At 43.2% G+C, this 19,914-nt stretch overlaps 1 protein-coding gene across 4 annotated transcripts in view; it reads right to left on the bottom strand.

Moving 5' to 3' along the window:
* The window catches only part of slc37a4a (solute carrier family 37 member 4a), a 69,315-nt gene that overhangs the window by 35,708 nt on the left and 13,693 nt on the right, over positions 1-19,914 (bottom strand). For all 4 annotated transcript variants that reach the window (XM_059956792.1, XM_059956794.1, XM_059956793.1 and 1 more), the window contains 3 exons: positions 12,677-12,909; positions 6,832-7,078; positions 5,137-5,295 (listed from right to left, as the gene is read on the bottom strand). In XM_059956792.1, coding sequence (XP_059812775.1) covers positions 5,137-5,295; positions 6,832-7,078; positions 12,677-12,909 — 639 coding nt within the window. The remainder of the gene's footprint in view (positions 1-5,136; positions 5,296-6,831; positions 7,079-12,676; positions 12,910-19,914) is intronic.

A 19,914-nucleotide genomic window follows, 5' to 3' on the forward strand; every position in this document is an offset into this window, starting at 1 on the left:
TTGTGACCTCCCCAACCTCCTCCGCTTCCAGGCATATGTTGCCCTCTTTATCCTTTAGCGGTCCCACCTTCGTTCTCATCATCCTCCTATTCTTCACATACGCATAGAACACCTTGGGGTTCTCCTTAATCCTACATGCCAAGGCCTTCTCATGCCCCCTTCGAGCTCTCCTAAGTCCTTTCTTTATCTCCTTCCTGGCTATCCTGTATTTCTCATAAGCCCCTCCTACTTTCTGCTTCTTATATCTAGCATATGCTTCCTTTTCCCTCTTGATGAGTTGCCTCACATTTCGTCAGCCACGGTTCCCTTTTCCTACCATTTTTTCCTTGCCTCAGTGGGACAAACCTATCCTGAACCCAGCTCAAGTGGTCCCTAAACTTCTCCCACATTACTGCTGTGCTTTCCCCTTTGAACATCTGTTTCAAATTTACTCTCGCTAGTTCCTTCCTCATCCCTTCAAAGTTAGCCCTTCCCCAGTTAAGCACTTTACCATTTCGTCTGATTTTATCCCTTTCCATAGCTATGCTGAAGCTAAGGGAGTTATGGTCACTCTCACTAAAATGCTCCCCCACCAAGAGGTCTGTCACCCGACCAGGTTCATTACCCAGAACTAGATCCAGTATGGCCTCTCCTCTCATCAGCTGGTCCACATACTGTGTCAGGAATCCTTCTTGAACACACCTGACAAATTCAGCCCCATCTATCCCCCTTGCACTCAGGAGGTGCCAGTCAATATGGGGGAAGTTGAAATCACCCATAACTACAACCCTATATTTCCTGCACCATTCTAAAATCTGCCTGCTTATCTGCTCCTCGGTGTCCCGAGGGCTATTTGGGGGCCTATAAACTACTCCCAGCACAGTGATTGATCCCTTCCTATTTCTGACTTCCACCCAGACTGACTCCATGGACACTCCCTCTGCAGCGTCCTCCCTTTCTGTCGCCGTGATACTGTACCTGACCTGCGCAGTCTGGCCTCTCTCTTCCCCCGAGAACTCAAAATGTCTTCCCGCTGGAAATCTTTAGGTGCTCTCCCGCTGCCTTCTTGTTCCGAATCCTTCTTGTTCAAAGATGTCTTGGATACTACAAAGGCTGGTACCCATGATGGAGCTAATTTTACAGCTTTCTGCAACTTGTTTTGATCTTGTGCAGTAGCCCCCCCCCCCCCCCCCCCCAGTGATGCAACCAGTCAGAATGCTTCCATGGTACATTCGTAGAAGCTTTTGAGTGTTTTTGGTGACAAACCAAATCTCCTCAAACTCATAATGAAATATAGCCAGTCTTGCCTTCTTTATAGCTGCATCAATATGTTAGGACCATGTTAGGTCCTCAGATATCTTGGCACCCAGGACCATGAAAATGCTCACTCTCTCCACTTCTGAACCCTCTATGAGGATTGGTTTCTGTTCCCTCGACTTACCCTTCCTGAAGTTCATAATCAGCTCTTTCGTCTTACTGACACTGAGTGCCAGATTGTTGCTGCGGCACCATTCCACTAGTTGGTATATCTCACTCCTGTACACCATTCCATCACCATCTGAAATTCTGCCAACAATGGTCAAGAGTGATCAAGATCAAGAATGCCTGCCATGCTATTCCACACCCTCACTTGGGGAAGTCTGATCACCTGGCTGTACTTCTACTCCCTGAGTATAGGCAGAGACTGAAGACTGCAGCACCAGTAGTGAAGTTCAAGAAAGTATGGACAGGGAAAGCACAGGAGCACTGACAGGACTACTTTGAATCAGTGGACTGGACTGTATTCATGGAGTCATCTTCGAGTCTGGATGAGTATGCCACAGTTGTCACCAACTTCATTAAAGCCTGTGTGGATGAGTGTGTGCCTATGAAAACTTGCTGTACATTCCCAAACCAAAAGCCATGGATGAATCAGGAGGTTCGTCGTCTGCTGAGGGCTAGATCTGTGGCATTTTAGTCTGGTAATCCAGGTCTGTACAAGAAAAACAGGTATGACTTGTGGAGGGCTATTTCAAGAGACAATTTTGAATGAGGTTGGAGGTGACATCAGATGCACGGCAACTCTGGCATGGTTTGCAAGGCATTTCTTCCTACAAAGTGAAACCAAATAGTATGAATGGTAACAACAACACACACAAAATGCTGGTAGAACACAGCAGGCCAGGTGGCATCTATAGGGAGAAGCACTGTCGACGTTTCGGGCCGAGACCCTTTGTCAGGACTAACCTAAAGGAAAGATAGTAAGAGATTTGAAAGTAGTGGGGGGAGGGGGAAATGCGAAATGAATGTTATGAATGGTTCTCCCAGATGAGCTCAACAACTTTTACGACACTTTGAAAGGGAGAATATAACTACAGCTATGAGAATCCCTGCAGCATCCAGTTACCCTGTGATCTCTGTCTCGGAGGTCGATGTTGATGTCAGGCTGCCTTAATGACTATAATCCAGCAGCATTCACATGTACAGTGATGAAATGCTTTGAGAGATTGGTCACGACTAGAATGAACTCCTGCCTCAGCAAGAACCTGGACCCACTGCAATTTGCCTATTGTCACAATAGGTCCACAGCAGACACAATCTCAATGGCTCCCTGCACAGCCTCAGATCAGCAGGACACCCATGTCAGGATGCTGTTTATTGACTACAGCTCTGAGTTTAACATAATCATTCCTACAGTTCTGATTGAAAGCTCCAGAACCTGGGCCTCTGTAACTCCCTCTGCAACAGAACCCTCGACTTCCTAATCAGAAGACCACAGTTCGTGCGCATCAGAAATAACATCTCCACTTCACTGATGATCAACACTGGTACACCTCAGGGGTGTGTGCTTAGCCCACTGCTCTACGCTCTCTACACCCAGACTGTGTGGTGAAGCACAGCTCAAATGCCATCTATAAATTTTCTGACAACACAACTATTGTTGGCAGAATTTCAGATGGTGACAAAAGGGTGTACATGAGCGAGATATATCAGCTAGTTGAGTGCTGTCGCAGCAACAACTTTACACTCAGTGTCAGTAAGATCAAAGAATTGACTGTGGACTTCAGGAAGGGTAAGATGAGGGAACACACGCCAGTACTCAGAGGGATCAGAAATGGAAAGGGTGAGCGATTTCAAGTACTTGGCTGTCAATATCTCTGAGGATCTATCCTGGGCCCTGCATATTGATGCAAACAAATAAGGCATGACAGTGGCTAAATTTCATTAGGAGTTTGAGGAGATTTGGTGTGTCACCAAAGACACTCACAAATTTCTACAGATATACAGTGGTGAGTGGTATCTCCACCATTAACTGAATCACTGTCTGGTTTGGGAGGATTGAAATAAGCTGCAGAAAGTTGTGAACTCAGTCAGCTCTATCATGGGCACTAGCCTCCTGAGCATTTAATAGCATCATTCCCACAATCCTGATAGAGAAGTTGCAGAACCTGGGCCTCTGTACCTCTCTGCAATTGGATCCTTGACTTCCTAACCGGAAAACCACAATCTGTGCGGATTGGTGATAACTTCCTTGTTGATTATCAACACTGGTGCACCTCAGGGGTGTGTACTTAGCCCACTGCTCTACTCTCCAAACACACATGATCGTGTGGTTAGACATAGCTCAAATACCATTTATAAATCTGCTGACGATACAACCATTGTTGGTAGAATCTCAGGTGGTGACAAGAGGACGTACAGGAGTGAGATATGCCAACTAGTGGAGTGGTGTCACAGCAACAACCTGGTACTAAGACGTAAGAGCTGACTGTGGACTTCAAGAAGGGCAAGTTGAAGGAATATGTACTAATCCTCAGAGGACCTAACCTGGTCCCAACATATCGATGTAGTTATAAAGAAGGCAAGACAGAGGCTATACTTCATTAGGAGTTTGAAGAGATTTGGCATGTCAACAAATACACTCAAAAACTTCTATAGTTGTACAATGGAGAGCATTCTGACAGGCTGCATCACTGTCTGGTATGGAGGGGCTACTGCACAGGACCGAAAGAAGCTGCAGAGGGTTGTAAATCAAGTCAGCTCCATCCTGGGTACCAGCCTACAAAGTACCCAGGACATCTTTAGGGAGCAGTGTCTCAGAAAGATAGTGTCCATTATTAAGGACCCCCAGCACCCAGGGCCTGCCCTTTTCTGTAGGAGGTACAGGAGTCTGAAGACACACACTCAGCGATTCAGGAACAGCTTCTTCCCCTCTGCCATCTGATTCCTAAATCGACATTGAACCCATGAACACTACCTCACTTTAAAAAAAATATATATTTCTGTTTTTGCACGACCTTTTAATCTATTCAACATACATATACTGTAATTGATTTACTTATGTATTTGTTTTTACTTTTTTTCTTCTTCTATATTATGTATTGCTTTGAACTGCTGCTAAGTTAACAAATTTCACGTCACATGCCAGTGATTCTAAACCTGATTCTGAAGACTAATCCCTTCCTCCACTTGCACTGGCAGCCCATTCCACACTCTCACCACCTTCTGAGTGAAGATGATCCCCCTCAGTTTCCCCTTAAATATTTACCTTTCACCCTTAACCTATGAACTTTCAGTCTAGTCTCACACAACCTCAGTGGTAAAAGTACAGTTCCAGAGCAATTCCCTAATCCGAGACACTCTACAATGGATGTGAAAGATCCACTTTATTGTCATCTGTACATCTACATGTGTGCACAGGTGCAGTGAAATCGACTTGCAGCAGCATCAGATTCACAACATTCACGAAAAACATCAATTGAACAAATTGTATGCAAATTTTATAGGAAAGAACACAATTAAGACAAAAATAACAGACCATTTTAGTGCAAAGTGATCAAAGTGGTCACAGTGTTGCTAGACTGTAGTAATTAGGGTTTTGGCGATTGATTCAAGAACTGAATGGTTGAAGGGAAGCAGCTGTTATTGAAACTGGTGGTGTGGGACTTCAGGCTTCCATACCTCCTGACCAATGGTAGCTGTGAAAAGATGGCATGGCCTGGATAGTGTGGATCTTTGATAACAGATGTTGCCTTCTTTAGGCAGTGTCTTCTGTAGATACTACCAATGGTGGGGAGGGATGTGCCCATGTTAAATTATGTGCACATGATGCTAATGTTAGCACAGGAAAGAAAAATTATTTTCCCAGAATTTACATTTTACATAATGCCTGCTTACCCATCAGTGCAGTTTGTCCCTTCTCTTGAATGAGGAACAGCTGCCCCCAGTCAGTGCAACAGGTCTTCACTCCAAACACCACCAAGTACCCAATATTCAGGACCCACAGATACGGGGTCAACAACAGTTCTTTCAAAGTGCTCTCATCACCAGTGGATCCTGTGTACAGATAATGATTATTGAAGAAGGAAAGTTAATTAGATACCATGGCACTGAGCAATGCAAGCTTGGTTATGCTTTGAATGCACTATTGTCCACAATATCTGCACAATGTGGAGGGCTAAGGCATCGATCACTCCTGTTTCCATCCAAGGGGGTCAGTGTGGACATGGTGGAGGATTACAAATACCTGGGGATACGAATGGACAATAAACTGGACTGGTCAAAGAACACTGAGGCTGTCTACAAGAAGGGTCAGAGCCATCTCTATTTCCTGAGGTCCTTTAACATCTACCGGACGATGCTGAGGATGTTCTACGAGACTGTGGTGGCCAGTGCTATCATGTTTGCTGTTGTGTGCTGGGGCAGCAGGCTGAGGGCAGCAGACACCAACAGAATCAACAAACTCATTCGTAAGGCCAGTGATGTTGTGGGGGTGGAACTGGACTCTCTGACGGTGGTGTCTGAAAAGAGGATGCTGTCCAAGTTGCATGCCATCTTGGACAATGACTCCCATCCACTCCATAATGTACTGGTTAGGCACAGGAGTACATTCAGCCAGAGACTCATTCCACCGATTATGTAACACTGAGCATCATAGGAAGTCACTCCTGCCTGTGGCCATCAAACTTTACAACTCCTCCCTTGGAGTGTCAGACACCCTGAGTCAATAGGCTGATCCTGGACTTATTTCCACTTGGCATGATTAACTTATTATTTAATTATTTATGGTTTTATATAGCTATATTTCTACACTATTCTTGGTTGGTGCAGCTGTAACGAAACCTGTTTTCAGCCCGAAATGTCAACTGTACTCTTTTCCATCGATGCTGCCTGGCCTGCTGAGTTCCTCCAGCATTTTGCGTGTGATGACGGAATGGTAGAGCAGACTTAATGGGTCAAATGGCCACTTCCTGTCTCATGTCTTATGGTCTCATCGATGGAGGGGGTTGTGCTTGGAATTAGCTAAAGGTAACAGAATTATATGCAAATATATTTAAGGTTAAAAGGTAATAATTAATTAACTGGAACTACAATTGTAGCTCTTACTTTGTGTTTTGAAATCTTCCATAAAATAACTGTTTATATTGTTTTGACTTTTTACCTTGTATTAAAGTATAATAAACTATATAAAAAAAAATGCCAAGTTGTGCTCTTCTGATCTGGCTGGGTTCACATCACACACACAAGATATGAGTATCAAAATGTGAGGACATCTAGCCACACAATCATGCTCGAGGACGCTTCTGTTATCAGACTCTTGAACGGATCTCTTGTATGATAAGTGGGACTCTGGACTTCACTATCTATAGGTACCTTGTTATGATCTTGCACCTCATCATTTATCTACACTGCACTTTGTTGGTAGCTTTTATACTTCATTCTGCATTGTTATTGCTTTATCTTGTTATACCTCAGTGCACTGTGTAATGATCTGATCAGTATGTAAGACAAGTTTTTCACTGAATCTCAGTACGTGTGACAATCATAAACCAAGTCCAATCTGATAATTACCAGGTTGTCTTAGTACAGTACCTTTCTTGCCGCCTTTCTTCAGGCCTGGTTCAATGTTGGGTAGTCCTACATCCATAGGCTCATTAATTATAAAGAACAAACACAGGAATGCAATCCCAATGGAGATGGAACCAGAAAGTGTGAGGGTGACCCTCCAGCTGTAGCTCAGGGCCATTGTTGTGGCGATGAGTGGGCCAAGGCTGCCTGCCAAGTTCATACTGGTCGACAGAACAGCCCACCATGTTCCAAACTGTGCTGGTTCATACCACTGAAGGGAAAAGAATGTACACATTATACAGCAGCTTTTACAGTAAACACAAGTATTTTGTTTTCCTCAGTTTGGTCTGACTGGGGTTTCAGCTGGTTTCCATTTTTCCCTTTCCAAAACTTCTGATTGATCAACTTGGACAAAACACAGAAAACCTCCTGTTTAAAGTCTAAGCTTCATGGAGAAACTGACTCAAGAAACATTTCTGAGTATCAGTGAATCAAATTAATAAGTTAAAAATGCAATTTAATAGCATTATAGTTCTAAAATTGAGTATACAGGTAACTTAAAGATTATCTTTATTTGTCACATGTACATCAAAACAGTGAAATAGATGTGAAACAGTCTGTGGGTGTGCCAGGAGGCAGCCCACGAGTGTCACCATGCTTCCAACACCAAAGCAACATGTCCACAACTCACTAACCCTAACCAAAATGTCTTTGGATTGTGGGAGGAAACCTATGTGGTCACGGAGAGAGTGTACAAACTCCTTATAGACAGCAGCGGGTATCGAACTTCAATCGCCAGCTCTGTAAAGAGCTACGCTAACCGCTGCACTATCATGCTGCCCTTAAATATTTAAAAGTTTGATCTTAAATAAAATTTGCATTATAAACAATATTAACTATTTCTCATCTGAGTGCCAATTTTTTCCATTCCCCATCCTTCTCTTCTCCTATCAGATTCCTTCTTTTTCACCCCTTTATCTCCTCACCTATCACTTACCAGCTTCTCATTTCACCCCATCCTCCCCACCCCACCCACCTACCTTCCCCCTCGCGTGGTTTCACCTATTACCAGCTTGACCTGCTTCCCCTCCCCCCCCCCACTTTACTATTCTGGCATCTTCCACCCTCCTTTCCATTCCTGATGATGGGCTTCAGCTGATAAGTTGACTATTTATTCCCCTTCATAGATGCTCACAATATCCACAGATCTGGGCTTGCAATCAAAGAATAAATTTTGTTTTAATGGGCTATTTATGGATCGCATTTGTTCAGCTATTGAAGGGTTAAGTGCCATAGTAAGATTTAAGGTATTTTAGATTAAGGTTATCTTTATTCACTAGTTTACCCTTATTTATCTGGCTCTGCATTCTTAGGGGAGCTTTTGAAGTATGCAACAGTTCCAAACATCTACAGAGACCAAATCCACAGCTTTCTGCTTTCATGTGGTTCCAATTGATATAGTCACCCACTGAATAAATTAGAGAACATTTCATTTAGCACTGAGGCTTCTCTGCCCTGTCATTGGGAAATCGCTCAATGGCTTAGATGGCCCAATGGATGCATCAAGCAGGGAGTCCATTGCAGAAACACTCATCAACAGTCAGGCTCTGTTCAAAAATGTTTTAAAATAAAATGTTTTATATTGATGAAATATTTTTTCCTAAAACACAAGATAAAACTGAAAATGACATTAAACCAAGACTTTTTGTACAACATTAGCAATGCATACAGGAGAGCCAGGTCCATAAATCAAAGCCACAATTCTACTGCACACAATACATAGTCAAAGGGCAGCACAGTTAGCGCAACACTTTACAGTACCAGTGATCATTGATGGCAGTTCAATTCCTGCCACAGTCTGTAAAGAGTTTGTATGTTCTCACTTTGACTGTGTGGATTGCATTTGAGTGCTCCAGTTTCCCCCCACATTCCAAAAGCATACAGGTTAGAAAGCTGTGGACATGCAATGTTGGTGTCAAAAGCACAGCAGCACTTGTGGGCTGCCCCCAGCACAGCCTCGGACCGTGTTATTCATTGACGCAAATGGTGTATTTCACTGAATGTTTCAGTATACATATGACAACTAAAGCTAATCTTTAATCTTCAAACTAGACTTTGGGATGCAGACCCATGTTACTGGGATGATTAGAACTGGTACCAGATACCTTAGTACAAACTTGATGGGCCAAAGGGCCTGTTTCTATGCTCTATGACTCTGTGACATCAATCTGTAAGCAAGTTAGGAATCAGCACCATTCAGCTCTGTATATTGCGTAGATAATATCTCTTCAAGGCCACAGAATGTGCAACTCACAGTCCCTCTAAAAATACTACTGCATCAAATGTCACATTCTGAACTCTTACCCTGAACTGTGAAGGCTACCCATAGAATGTAGCAATGGTGCTAAAATTAAATTAAGATAATTGGCTTGGGTTATATTTAATATTCATGGTCAATCCATTACTACTCCATCAGATTTGCATGTTAAGAATAATTCAATCAATTTTGTTTTATAAAATAATCATCCCTGGCTTGTGATAGAATAGAATAAAAGTATAAACATAATTTATTGGAAACAGTCAGCAGTTAAGGCAGCTTCTGTAGAAGAGAGCAACACACACAAAATGCTGGAGGAACTCAGCAGCTCAGGCAGCATCTATGGAGAGGAATAAACAGTTAGCATTGATGAAAGGTCTTGGCCCGAAATGTCAACTGTTTATTACTTTCCATAAATGCTGCCTGACCTGCTGAGTTCCTCCAGCATTTTGTGTGTGTTGCTCTGGATTTCCAGAATCTGCAGAATTTCTCGTGTTTGTTATCAGGTGGAAAAGAAACAGTTAACATTTCAACATGAAGAACTTTCAGAATTGGGAAGTTGTGAAATATGGAGCAACACCTAAACTGCTGGAAGAACTCAGTGTCTGTGGAGGGAAGAAGATTGACCTATCAGTTCGTGCTAGCCATTTCAGCCCTGGGGAAAAGCCTCTGACTATCCACATGATCAAAGCCTCTCATCATCTTGTACACCTCTATCAGGTCACCTCTCATCCTCCTTCACTCAAGGAGAAAAGGCTGAGTTCACTCAACCTATTCTCATAAGACATGCTCCCCAATCCAGGCAACATCCTTGTAAATCTCATCTGCACCCTTTCTATGATTTCCACATCCTTCCTATGGTGAGGCGACCAGAAGGATAGAGGGAGGATAGACAGTAGAAATATCCCACTACCATCAGAATCTTCAATGGACCTCTCATATGCTAAAAGATGAACACATGATCTCCCAAAATCTATCCTGCTGTGACCCTTGCACCTGATTTGTCTACTTTCTCCGTAACTGCAGCAGTGCATTTTGTCTGAATGCTATGCAGAATTAAAGCTTTTCACTGGACCTCAATACTTAAAACAACAATAATCCAATACAAAGTATGAGATGAGGGATTAGAGATTAGTTTTATTTGTCACACGTACCTCGAAACAAACAGTGAAACGCACTGTTTGCATTAAATTATATCAACGAGGATTGTGGGGGCAGCCTGCAAATGTTGCCACATGTCCAGTGCCAACATAGCATGCCCAGAACTCGCTATCTCTAATCGGTTGGTCTTGGGAATGTGGGAGGAAACTGGAGCACCCGGAGGGAACCCACGTGGTCACGGGGAGAATACACAAACCCCTTACAAATAGTAGTGTGAATCAAACTACAATCGGTGATCGCTGGGCTTGTAAAGCGATTTTGCTACTGTGCTGCCTTCTGTGGGAGAAGAGAAAGAAGGATTTCCCCATGCAATGCCTTTTGAACATATTTCAATAATCAAGCCAGTGCATGCTTATTGATAGAGAACTGAAAACTTTGGGCTGGATTCTTTGTTAACCTGACTGGAACCACCAAACCATGGAGCTTCAAAATCAGAATCAGATTTATTATCACTGGCATGTGATGTGAAATTTGTTAACTTATCAGCAGCAGTTCAATGCAATACATAATTTAGCAGACAGAAAAAATAAAGTAAAAAAAAATAAGTAAATCAATTATAGTATACGTATATTGAATAGATTTTAAAAAAGTGCAAAAAACAGAAATACTGTATATTAAAAAAAGTGAGGTAGTGTTCAAGGATTCAATGTCCATTTAGGAATCAGATGGCAGAGGGGAAGAAGCTGTTCCTGAATCGCTGAGTGTGTGCCTTCTACCTGATGGTAACAGGGGAGGTCCTTAATAATGGATGCTGCTTTTCTGAGACTCCGCTCCCTGAAGACATCCTAGGTAGTTTAGAGCTGACTAAATTTAAACCCTCTGCAACTTCTTTCGGTCCTGTGCAGTAGCCCCTCCACCCCACCCCCATACCAGACAATGATGCAGCCTGGGATGAAAACTAGAAAAGACTTTGAAAAGTTGTTAGGATTTCTTTAAGGAACCCCTTGAAGGGTCTTAACCCCTCCTCTGACCTTGCAAGCTTTGGCAATATTGGTACTGCTGCTTTAACACTTGTGTATAGCCATCATCTCCCAAGATCAGAAATTTCATCCTGCACCCACCCACCCCCACCCCGCCTATCCATTTTTTTTCTCCTTTGACACACTCCTAAAAATCCAGCTTATTGTCCAAGATTTTTGGACATCTGCCCAAACATCACATTTGTGACTTGGGATAAAATTTGGTTGCTAATGCTTCAGTGAAGCAATTTGATTTTTTTGGGGCATGTTAAAGGCGCTGTACAAATGGAGATCACTGTTGAGGTGGAAGATATTGCATGAAAGAGGCCCATACATCCCAGTAATAGTTTGTGACCTTAGATAAGCAAACATAACTAGTGGTGTTCCTCAGGGGGTTGGTATTAGATCCATTACTTTTCATGTTATGTTAACGATCTGGTGATGGAATGGATGACTTTGTGGCCAAGTCTGTGGAAGATAGCTGGAGGGGCAGGTTGTTTTGAGGAAGCAGAGAGGCTTCGACAGAACATGAGAATGGAGAAAGTGGCAGATGGAATATAGTGTCAGGAAGTGTATGGTCATGCACTTTGGTAGAAGTAAAAGCATAGACTAATTTCTGAATGGGGAGAAAATTAAAAAATCTGAGAAGCAAAGGGACTTGGGAGTCCTTGTGCAGGATTCCCTAAAGGTTAACTTGCAGGTTGATTAGTTGGTAAGCAAGGCAAATCCAATGTTAGCGTTCATTTCAAGTGGACCGAAACATAACAGCAAAAATGCAATGTTGAGGCTTTATAAAGCACTGGTCAGACCACATTTGGAATATTGGGAGCAATTTTGAGCCGCATATCAGAGAATAGATATGCTGGCATTGGGGAAGATCCAAAGGAGTTTTATAAGAATCATCTCAAAAATAAAAAGGTTAACATATGAGGCACTTTTGATGTCTCTGGGCCTGTTATCACTGGAGTTTAGAAGAATGAGGGAAATCTCATTGAAACCTATTGAATATTGAAAGGTCTAGACAGAGTGGATATGGACGGGATATTTCCTATGATGGGAGAGTTTAGGACACAACTTCAGAATAGAGGGACGTCCCTTTAGAACAGAGATGAGGAGGAATTTCTTTAGCCAGAGGCTGAAGAATCTGTGAAATTCATTGCCACAGACAGCTGTAGAGGCCAAGTCGTTGAGTATATTTAAAGCAGAAGTTAATAGGTTGTTGATTAGTCAGGGTGTCAAAGGTTACAGGAAGAACGTTGGAGAATGGGGTTAAGAGGGAAAATAAATTAGGCATAATCGAATGGTGCAGCATACTTGATGGGCCGAATGATCTAGTTCTGCTTCTACTGTACGTTTTATGGTCTTATAACTGCATGGTAAAGAAAGATCCCAGTAAGGAGCAAGCTGTGGTATAATAATGGCATTGAGGTACCTTGCGCAGTATTTTTCCACAGGGTGGCCACCCAAAGCCTTGTGCCAATCCGTTAAAGAACCAGAGCACAGTAAAGGCAGTGATGGTGGAACTCCAGGAGAAGACGACATTTATCACTCCCACTAGGAATAACCCAGAACAGAAGAGCAGACGGGCACTGATCTGATCGGAGAGGACTCCGCTGATAAACTTGCTGATAGCATAAGCCAGCGATTGGCTGCTGGTTATCAGACCTGAAGGAATAACATAAAAAGCAAGATTAATTTGCAGAGTTCACAAACACAAGAGCTTCTGCAGATACGAGAAATCCAAAGTAACACACACAAAATGCTGGAGAAACTCAGCAGGTCAGGCAGCTGTTAATATTCAATTCCCTAATTGCAAGGCCCAGTTCCTATCATCTAAAACTGTCCCCAAGTTCTAGGTCAAGAACATTGTCCAGGGCTATAATAAGCAGCTACTTCCAAAACCTCATAAATATCCTTGGTTGCCTATCGTATCCAACCTGTGTGGGAGAGTTTTTAAAGTGGAAAAGCCGTTGGTTGCATTGGGGCAGTTCCACTCTCTTGTCCTTGGAACTTCGGGTCCAGTGGTACGAGTAGTTGTCACGGACTGGGCTCTTCCTTAGTTGCAGTGGATGACCATGACTACTTCAATGCTTCTCCAGAATTGCCTTTCTGGATCTCACTGTTGATCTCATCTGCTAGAACAGGGGCTCACTAGGGCTATGAGGCTTGCTGGACACTCTCACCTGCTTTAGCCCGCCTGTTGAAGCAGTGTACTGGGGTATGGCTGCTGTCACATGCAAACAGCTACTCGGAGCTACAGGTGAGAGCTGAGTATCCGGTGGGATCCAAAGGTGAGTGAGCTGCCCCAGAATGGACATGACAAGCCCCTTCACCAGAGGTGCTACCCCTCCCTGGACACCCACTACACCCGTACCATGTTAACTCTGAGCAACACACCGAGTGCTACAGGAACTCAGGTCAGGCAGCACGTAAGAAAGGAAGGTCCAGTTAAGTCAGATTTCTTTTTCTCCTGCCCTTTATCTCTTCCACCCATCACCTCTCAGCTTCTCACATCGTTCCCCCCAACTAACCCACCTTCCATTTCACCTATCACCTGCCAGACTGTACTCCCTCTACCTTTGTGTTCTGGCTTCTGCCCCATCTTTTCCAGTCCAGATGAAGGTCTTGTCCTGAAATGTTGACTGTTTATTTCTCTCCATTGATGCTGCCTGATCCACTGAGTTCCTCCAGGAACTGTGTGTGTTGCTCAAGTTTTCCAGCATTTGCAGAATCTCATGTTTATTTTAAACACTGTCCAGATTTACAAGCTTAATCCACTAATTCCTTTTTTCTGCTCCATTTATCTTTTGAGTTTATGATAGTCCCAAGCAATGACCAAGAGGTCGACCTTGGGTGTCACATTTCTCCCTCCTCCCCACATGGGATTCTTGATATTGCTGCATCTGTTGGCAACAGACTTGTTTTGAAACTACTGAGCTAGCACCCCTTTGCTGCGCCCATAACCAATGATTCAGCATTGATGCAGGAAAAGATGATTTCAGCAAGTGTTCTTTGGAACATAGAAAGCTACAACACAGTACAGGCCCTTCAGCCTGCGATGTTGTGCCTGACCTTATAACCTTCTCTAAGATCAATCTAACCCTTCCCTCCCACACAGCCCTCCATTTTTCTTTCATCCATGTACCTATCTAGGAGTTTCTTAAATGTTTCTTAAATCTACCACTACCTTGTGCAACGTGTTCCACATACCTACCACTCTTTGTGTAAAAAAAGACCTTTGACCTCCACTCTATACTTTTCTCCAATATCCTTGAAAGTATGCCTCCTCATATTACCCATTTCCATCCTGGCCTATCCTCTTGATCTATGCCTCTTATCATCTCACTCAACCTGTCCTCATAAGACATGCTCTCTAATCCAGGCAGCATCCTGGTAAATCTCCTCTGTAACCTCTCAAAATCTTTTGGAACATTTGGAAAGTCAAACCAGCTTACAGCTTATGATAGGTTACAAGATAATAAGAGGCATAGACAAGAGTGGACAGCCAGAGACTTGTCCCAGAGTAGAACTGGCTAAAACAAGGGGGAAATAACTCTGGGGTGATGGGAGGAAAGGGAAGGTAGAAGTCAAAGGTCTGTTGTGTTCACAAAGTGTTGTGTGAGTAGAATGCCCTGCCAATGGAGGTGGTAGAAGCAGATACATTAGGGGTATTTAAAAGACATAGATGACAGAAAAATGAAGGGTTATGTGGGAGGGAAGGATTAGATTGATCTTGGAGTAAGTTAAAAGGTCAACCTAACATTGTGGGCTGAAGGACCTGAACTGTTTTGTACTCTATGAATGGTAGAGCACCAGGAAGTGTAATGGTACAGGGACCCCAGGAGTACAAGTGCATAATTTGCTGAAAGTGGCATCATAGGTGGACAAGGTGGTGAAAAAGATATTTAGCACACTGGCCTTCATCAATCAGGGTATTGAGTATAGGAGCTGGAAGATTATGCGTCAGTTCTATGAAGTGAGGCTGCATTTGGAGTACTTGGTACAGTTTTGGTCACCCTGTTATAGTAAAGACGAGATTAAACCAGAAATAGTACAGGAAAGATTTGAGGATGTTGCCGGGACTAGAGGACCTACAAGAGAGGTTTGCCAGGCTATGCTTTTATTCACTAGAATGCAGGAGAATGAGGGGCAGCCTAATAAAAGTGCTCAAAAATTATAACATAAGGTGGATGCCCCAGTGTAGGGGAGTCTGCAACTAGGGAGCAAAGGTTCAGGGTGAGAGGGAAAGTCTTAAATGGGACCCAAGGGACAACATTTTCATAGAGATAAGACCATAAGACATAGGAGCAGAGTGAGGCCATTCAGCCCATCGAGTCCATTCTGCCATTTCATCATGGGTGATCCCAGATCCCATTCACCCCTATACACCTGCCCTCTCACCATATCCCTTGATGTCCCAACCAATCAGGAATCCATCAACTTCTGTTTTAAATATACACATGGAATTGGCCTCCACTGCAGTCTGTGGCAGAGCATTCCAGATTCACAGAAACAGAATCAAAATCTGGTTTATTATCACCGGCATGTGTCGTGAGATTTGTTAACTTGTCAACATTCTTTGGCAAAAAAAAAATCCTCCTTACTTCTGTTCTAAAAGGTGCCCTCTAGTTCAATTTGATCCCTACACATTCTTCTAAATTCCAGTGAGTACAGACCAAAAGCTGCCAAATACTCCTCATATGTTAACTCCTTCATTCCTGGAATCATCCTAGTGAACTTCCTCTGGACTCTCTCCAATGACAACACATCCTTTCTGAGATAAGGGGCCCAAAACTGTTGACAATACTCCAAGTGCAGCCTGACTGGTGTCTTATAAAGCCTCAGCATTATCTCCTTGTTTTTATATTCTATTCCCTTTGAAATAAATGCCACATTGCATTTGCCTTTTTTAAAATCACAGACTCAACTTGTGATTTAATCTTCTTGGAGTCTTGCATGAGGACTCCCAAGTCCCTCTACACCTCTAATGTTTTAATTTTCTCCCCATTTAGATAATAGTCCACACTACTGTTCCATTTACCAAAATGCGTTTTCATACATTTCCCAACATTCCATCTGCCACTTTTTTGCCCATTCTTCCAATTTGTCTAAGTCCTGCTGCAATTGCATTGCTTCCTCAGCACTACCAACCCCTCCACCTATCTTCATATCATCCGCAAACTTTGCCACAAAGCCATCAATTCCATTATTAAAATCATTGACAAACAATACTGATGCCCAAAGAACACCACTAGACACTGGCAGCCAATCAGAAAAGGCCCCCTTCATTCCCACTCACTGCCTTCTGCCTATCAGCCATTCTTTTATCCATGCCAGTATCTTTTCTTCAATACCATAGGATTTTAATCTTGTTAAACAGCGTCACGTGTGGCACCTTATCAAATGCCTTCTGAAAATCCAAGTAAATGGCATCCACTCCCTCTCCTTTGTCATCCTGCTTCTTACTGCCTTGAAGAACTCCAACAGATTTGTCAGGCAAGATTTCCCTTTACAGAAACCATACTAACTTTGATTTATCAATAGGGTCCAACACCTTCCCAACCACTGAGGTCAGGCTGACTGGCCTATAATTTCTATTCTTTTGCCTTCCTCCCTTCTTAAAGGGTGGAGTGACATTTCCAATTTTCCAGTCCTCCAGGAGCATGTCAGAATCAAGTGAGTCTTAAAAGATCATGACCAATGCATCCGTTATCTCTCCAGCAACCTCTCTCAGGACTCTGGGATGTAGTCCATCTGGTCCAGGTGACTTAATCACCTAAAGACCTCTCAGTTTGCCTTGCACTTTTCCCTTTGTAATAGCAATGGCAGTCACTCCTGCTCCCTGACACTCACAGACCTCTGGCACACAGGTAGTGTCTTCCACAGTGAAGACTGATGCCAAGTACTCATTACGTCCATCTGCCATTTCTTTGTCCCCCATTACAACCTCACCAGCATCATTTTCCAGTGGTCCAATATCAACTCTCACCTTCCTTTTACTCTTTATATAACTGAAAAACTTTTGGTATCCTGCTCTATATTATAGGCTACTTTGCCCTTACTTTTCATCTCTTCTCTTATAGCTTCTTTAGTTGCTTTTTGTTGGATTTTAAAAACTTTCCAATCACTTTTGGTACATTATATGCCCTTTTCTTGGCTTTTATGCAGTCCTAAACTTTCCTTGTCAGCCACAGTTGCTTACCCCTGCCATTTGCAAACAACTTCTTCTGCGGAATATACCTATCCTGCACTTTGTGAACTAATCCCAGAAACTTCAGCCACCTCTGATCTGCCGTCATCCCCTGGGCAAGCTCCTCTCTCATGCCACTGTAATTCCCTTTATTCCATTGCAATACTGATACATGTAGTTTATGCTTCTCCCTCTCAAATTGCAGTATAAATGGAATCATATTATGATCACTGCCTCCTAGGGGTTCCTTTATGTAAAGCTGACGAATAAGGTCTGGGTTATTACACAACACTCAATCTAAGATAACCTTTCCCCAAGTAGACTGAAGCACAAACTGCTCTAAAAAGCCATCCCATAGGCATTCAACAAATTCTCTCTCCTGCAATTCAACACCAACCTGATTTTCCCAATTCCCTTGCATATTGAAGTCCCCCATTACAATTGTGACATTACCCTTATTACATGCTCTTTCCAGCTCCCTTTGCAGTCTCAGCCCCACATCTTGGCTGCTGTTTAGAGGCCCATATATGATTCCCATAATGGTTTTTTTACCCTTGCAGTTTCTTAACTCCACTCACAAAGATTCAACATTCTCTGACCCTATGCCACCTCTTTCTAAAGATGTAATTGCATCTCTTACCAACAGAGCCACACCACCACCTTCCTGCCTGTCCTTTCATTATAAAGTATATCCTTTGATGTTAAACTCCCAACCAAGGCCTTCTTTCAGCCATGTCTCAGTGATGCCCACAATGTCATTCCGACCAATCCCTAACTGTGTCACGAGTTCATCCACCTTATTCCAAATGCTATTCACAGCACCTTCAGTCCTGCATTCTTCGCCCTTTTGAATTTTGCCTCTCTGATACAATTTAACTCTTTGCTCTGCCTGCATTTATATATACCCAGTCATTGACTTGTCCTTCCTTACATCCATGTTACACCCATCATCTACTGGCTCATCCTCAGGTCTATCATTCTGGCTCCCATCCCCCTGCCATATTAGTTTAAACTACTCTCAATAGCTCAATCAAACCTGCCCACAATGATATTGGTCCCCCTTGGATTCAAGTGTAACCCGTTCAATTTGTACAGATCACACCTGCCCCAGAAGAGGTCCCAACGATCCAGAAATCTGAATCCCTGCCCCCTACTCCAATTCTTCAGCCACACATTTATCTGCCGCCTCACTCTATTCCTATCCTCATTGTTGCGTGGCACAGGCAGTAATCCTGAGATTACTACCCTTGAGGTCCTGCTTCTCAACTTCCTTCCTAACTCCCTGTAGTCTGTTTTCAGGACCTCCTCCCTTTTTCTACCTGCGTCGTTGGTACCAATATGTACCACAACTTCTGGCTGCTCACCCTCCCTTCTCAGGATATTGTGGATGTGTCCAGAAACATCATGGACCCAGGTATCCGGAAGATAAACTACCATCCAGGTTTCCTTTTCACGTCCCCACACCAGAGACAGGAGTGAATAGATGGAATGAGGAAGTGGTTGAGGCAGTACAATAGTGTCTTTCAAGTAGCACTGGAGTGGAACTTAGAGGGATATGGGCTGAAAGCAGGGACTATTTGGGTGGGACAAAGAAATAGAGGAAAGAGGGTGGTAGATAGAGGAAATTCCAAATCTTTATGTCTTGACAGGTGCAAGCTGGTGACGAACGTAGGTGGATTAAAATTCAGGAAGAACAAGAGCCCAGAGTGAGAGGAGGGTGTTGATCTTGGGTTGGGGCACTGGGGAGAATTATGGAAAGAGGAAGAAGCGAGACCATGGAGGTTCCAACTTCAAAGTAAATTTATTATCAAAGTATGTACTGTACGTGTTAACTTGAGATTCATTTTCTTGCAGGCATTCCCAGGATAAAAAAAGAAATGCAACAGAACTCTACGAAAAAACTACACATAAACAAAGGCTGACAAACAACCAACGTGCAAAAGACAAACTGTGCAAGTAAAAACATAATCCTGAGAACGTGAGTTTTTTTATCACGAGCTTGAGAATTTTAAAATCAATCTATCACCTACCCAGGTATGGGAAACAAGAGAAAATAAGGAGGCAGGCACATTGGGGGAAAAAGTGTTAAAATAAGAGGTTGAAGTGCAGAGGCAGTGTGAGATGAAGTGAGAGTGAAAATCTCGGGGGGGGGGGAGGTGTGTGTGTGTGTGTGTGTGTGTGTGTGAGACAGAGCACAGATTTGACGACGACACAAAGATGGATAGACACTGTAGCTGTGTAGATGGAAGCAATTAGTGTAATTGGAATGACTAACATAGACCATTACAGGATAGTACAGTCCCTTCAGCCTAGGATATTACACTGACCTTTTAACCTACTCAAAGATCAATCTAACCCTTCCCTTCCACATGGCCCTATGATTTTCTATCATCCATGTGCCTATTAAAGAATTTCTTAAATGCCCTGTTGTACTTGCCTCTCCCACCACCCCTGGCAGTGCATTCCAGAAACCCACCTGT

The sequence above is a fragment of the Hypanus sabinus genome, chromosome X2 (assembly GCF_030144855.1).
Source record: "Hypanus sabinus isolate sHypSab1 chromosome X2, sHypSab1.hap1, whole genome shotgun sequence".
Lineage (NCBI taxonomy): Eukaryota > Metazoa > Chordata > Chondrichthyes > Myliobatiformes > Dasyatidae > Hypanus > Hypanus sabinus.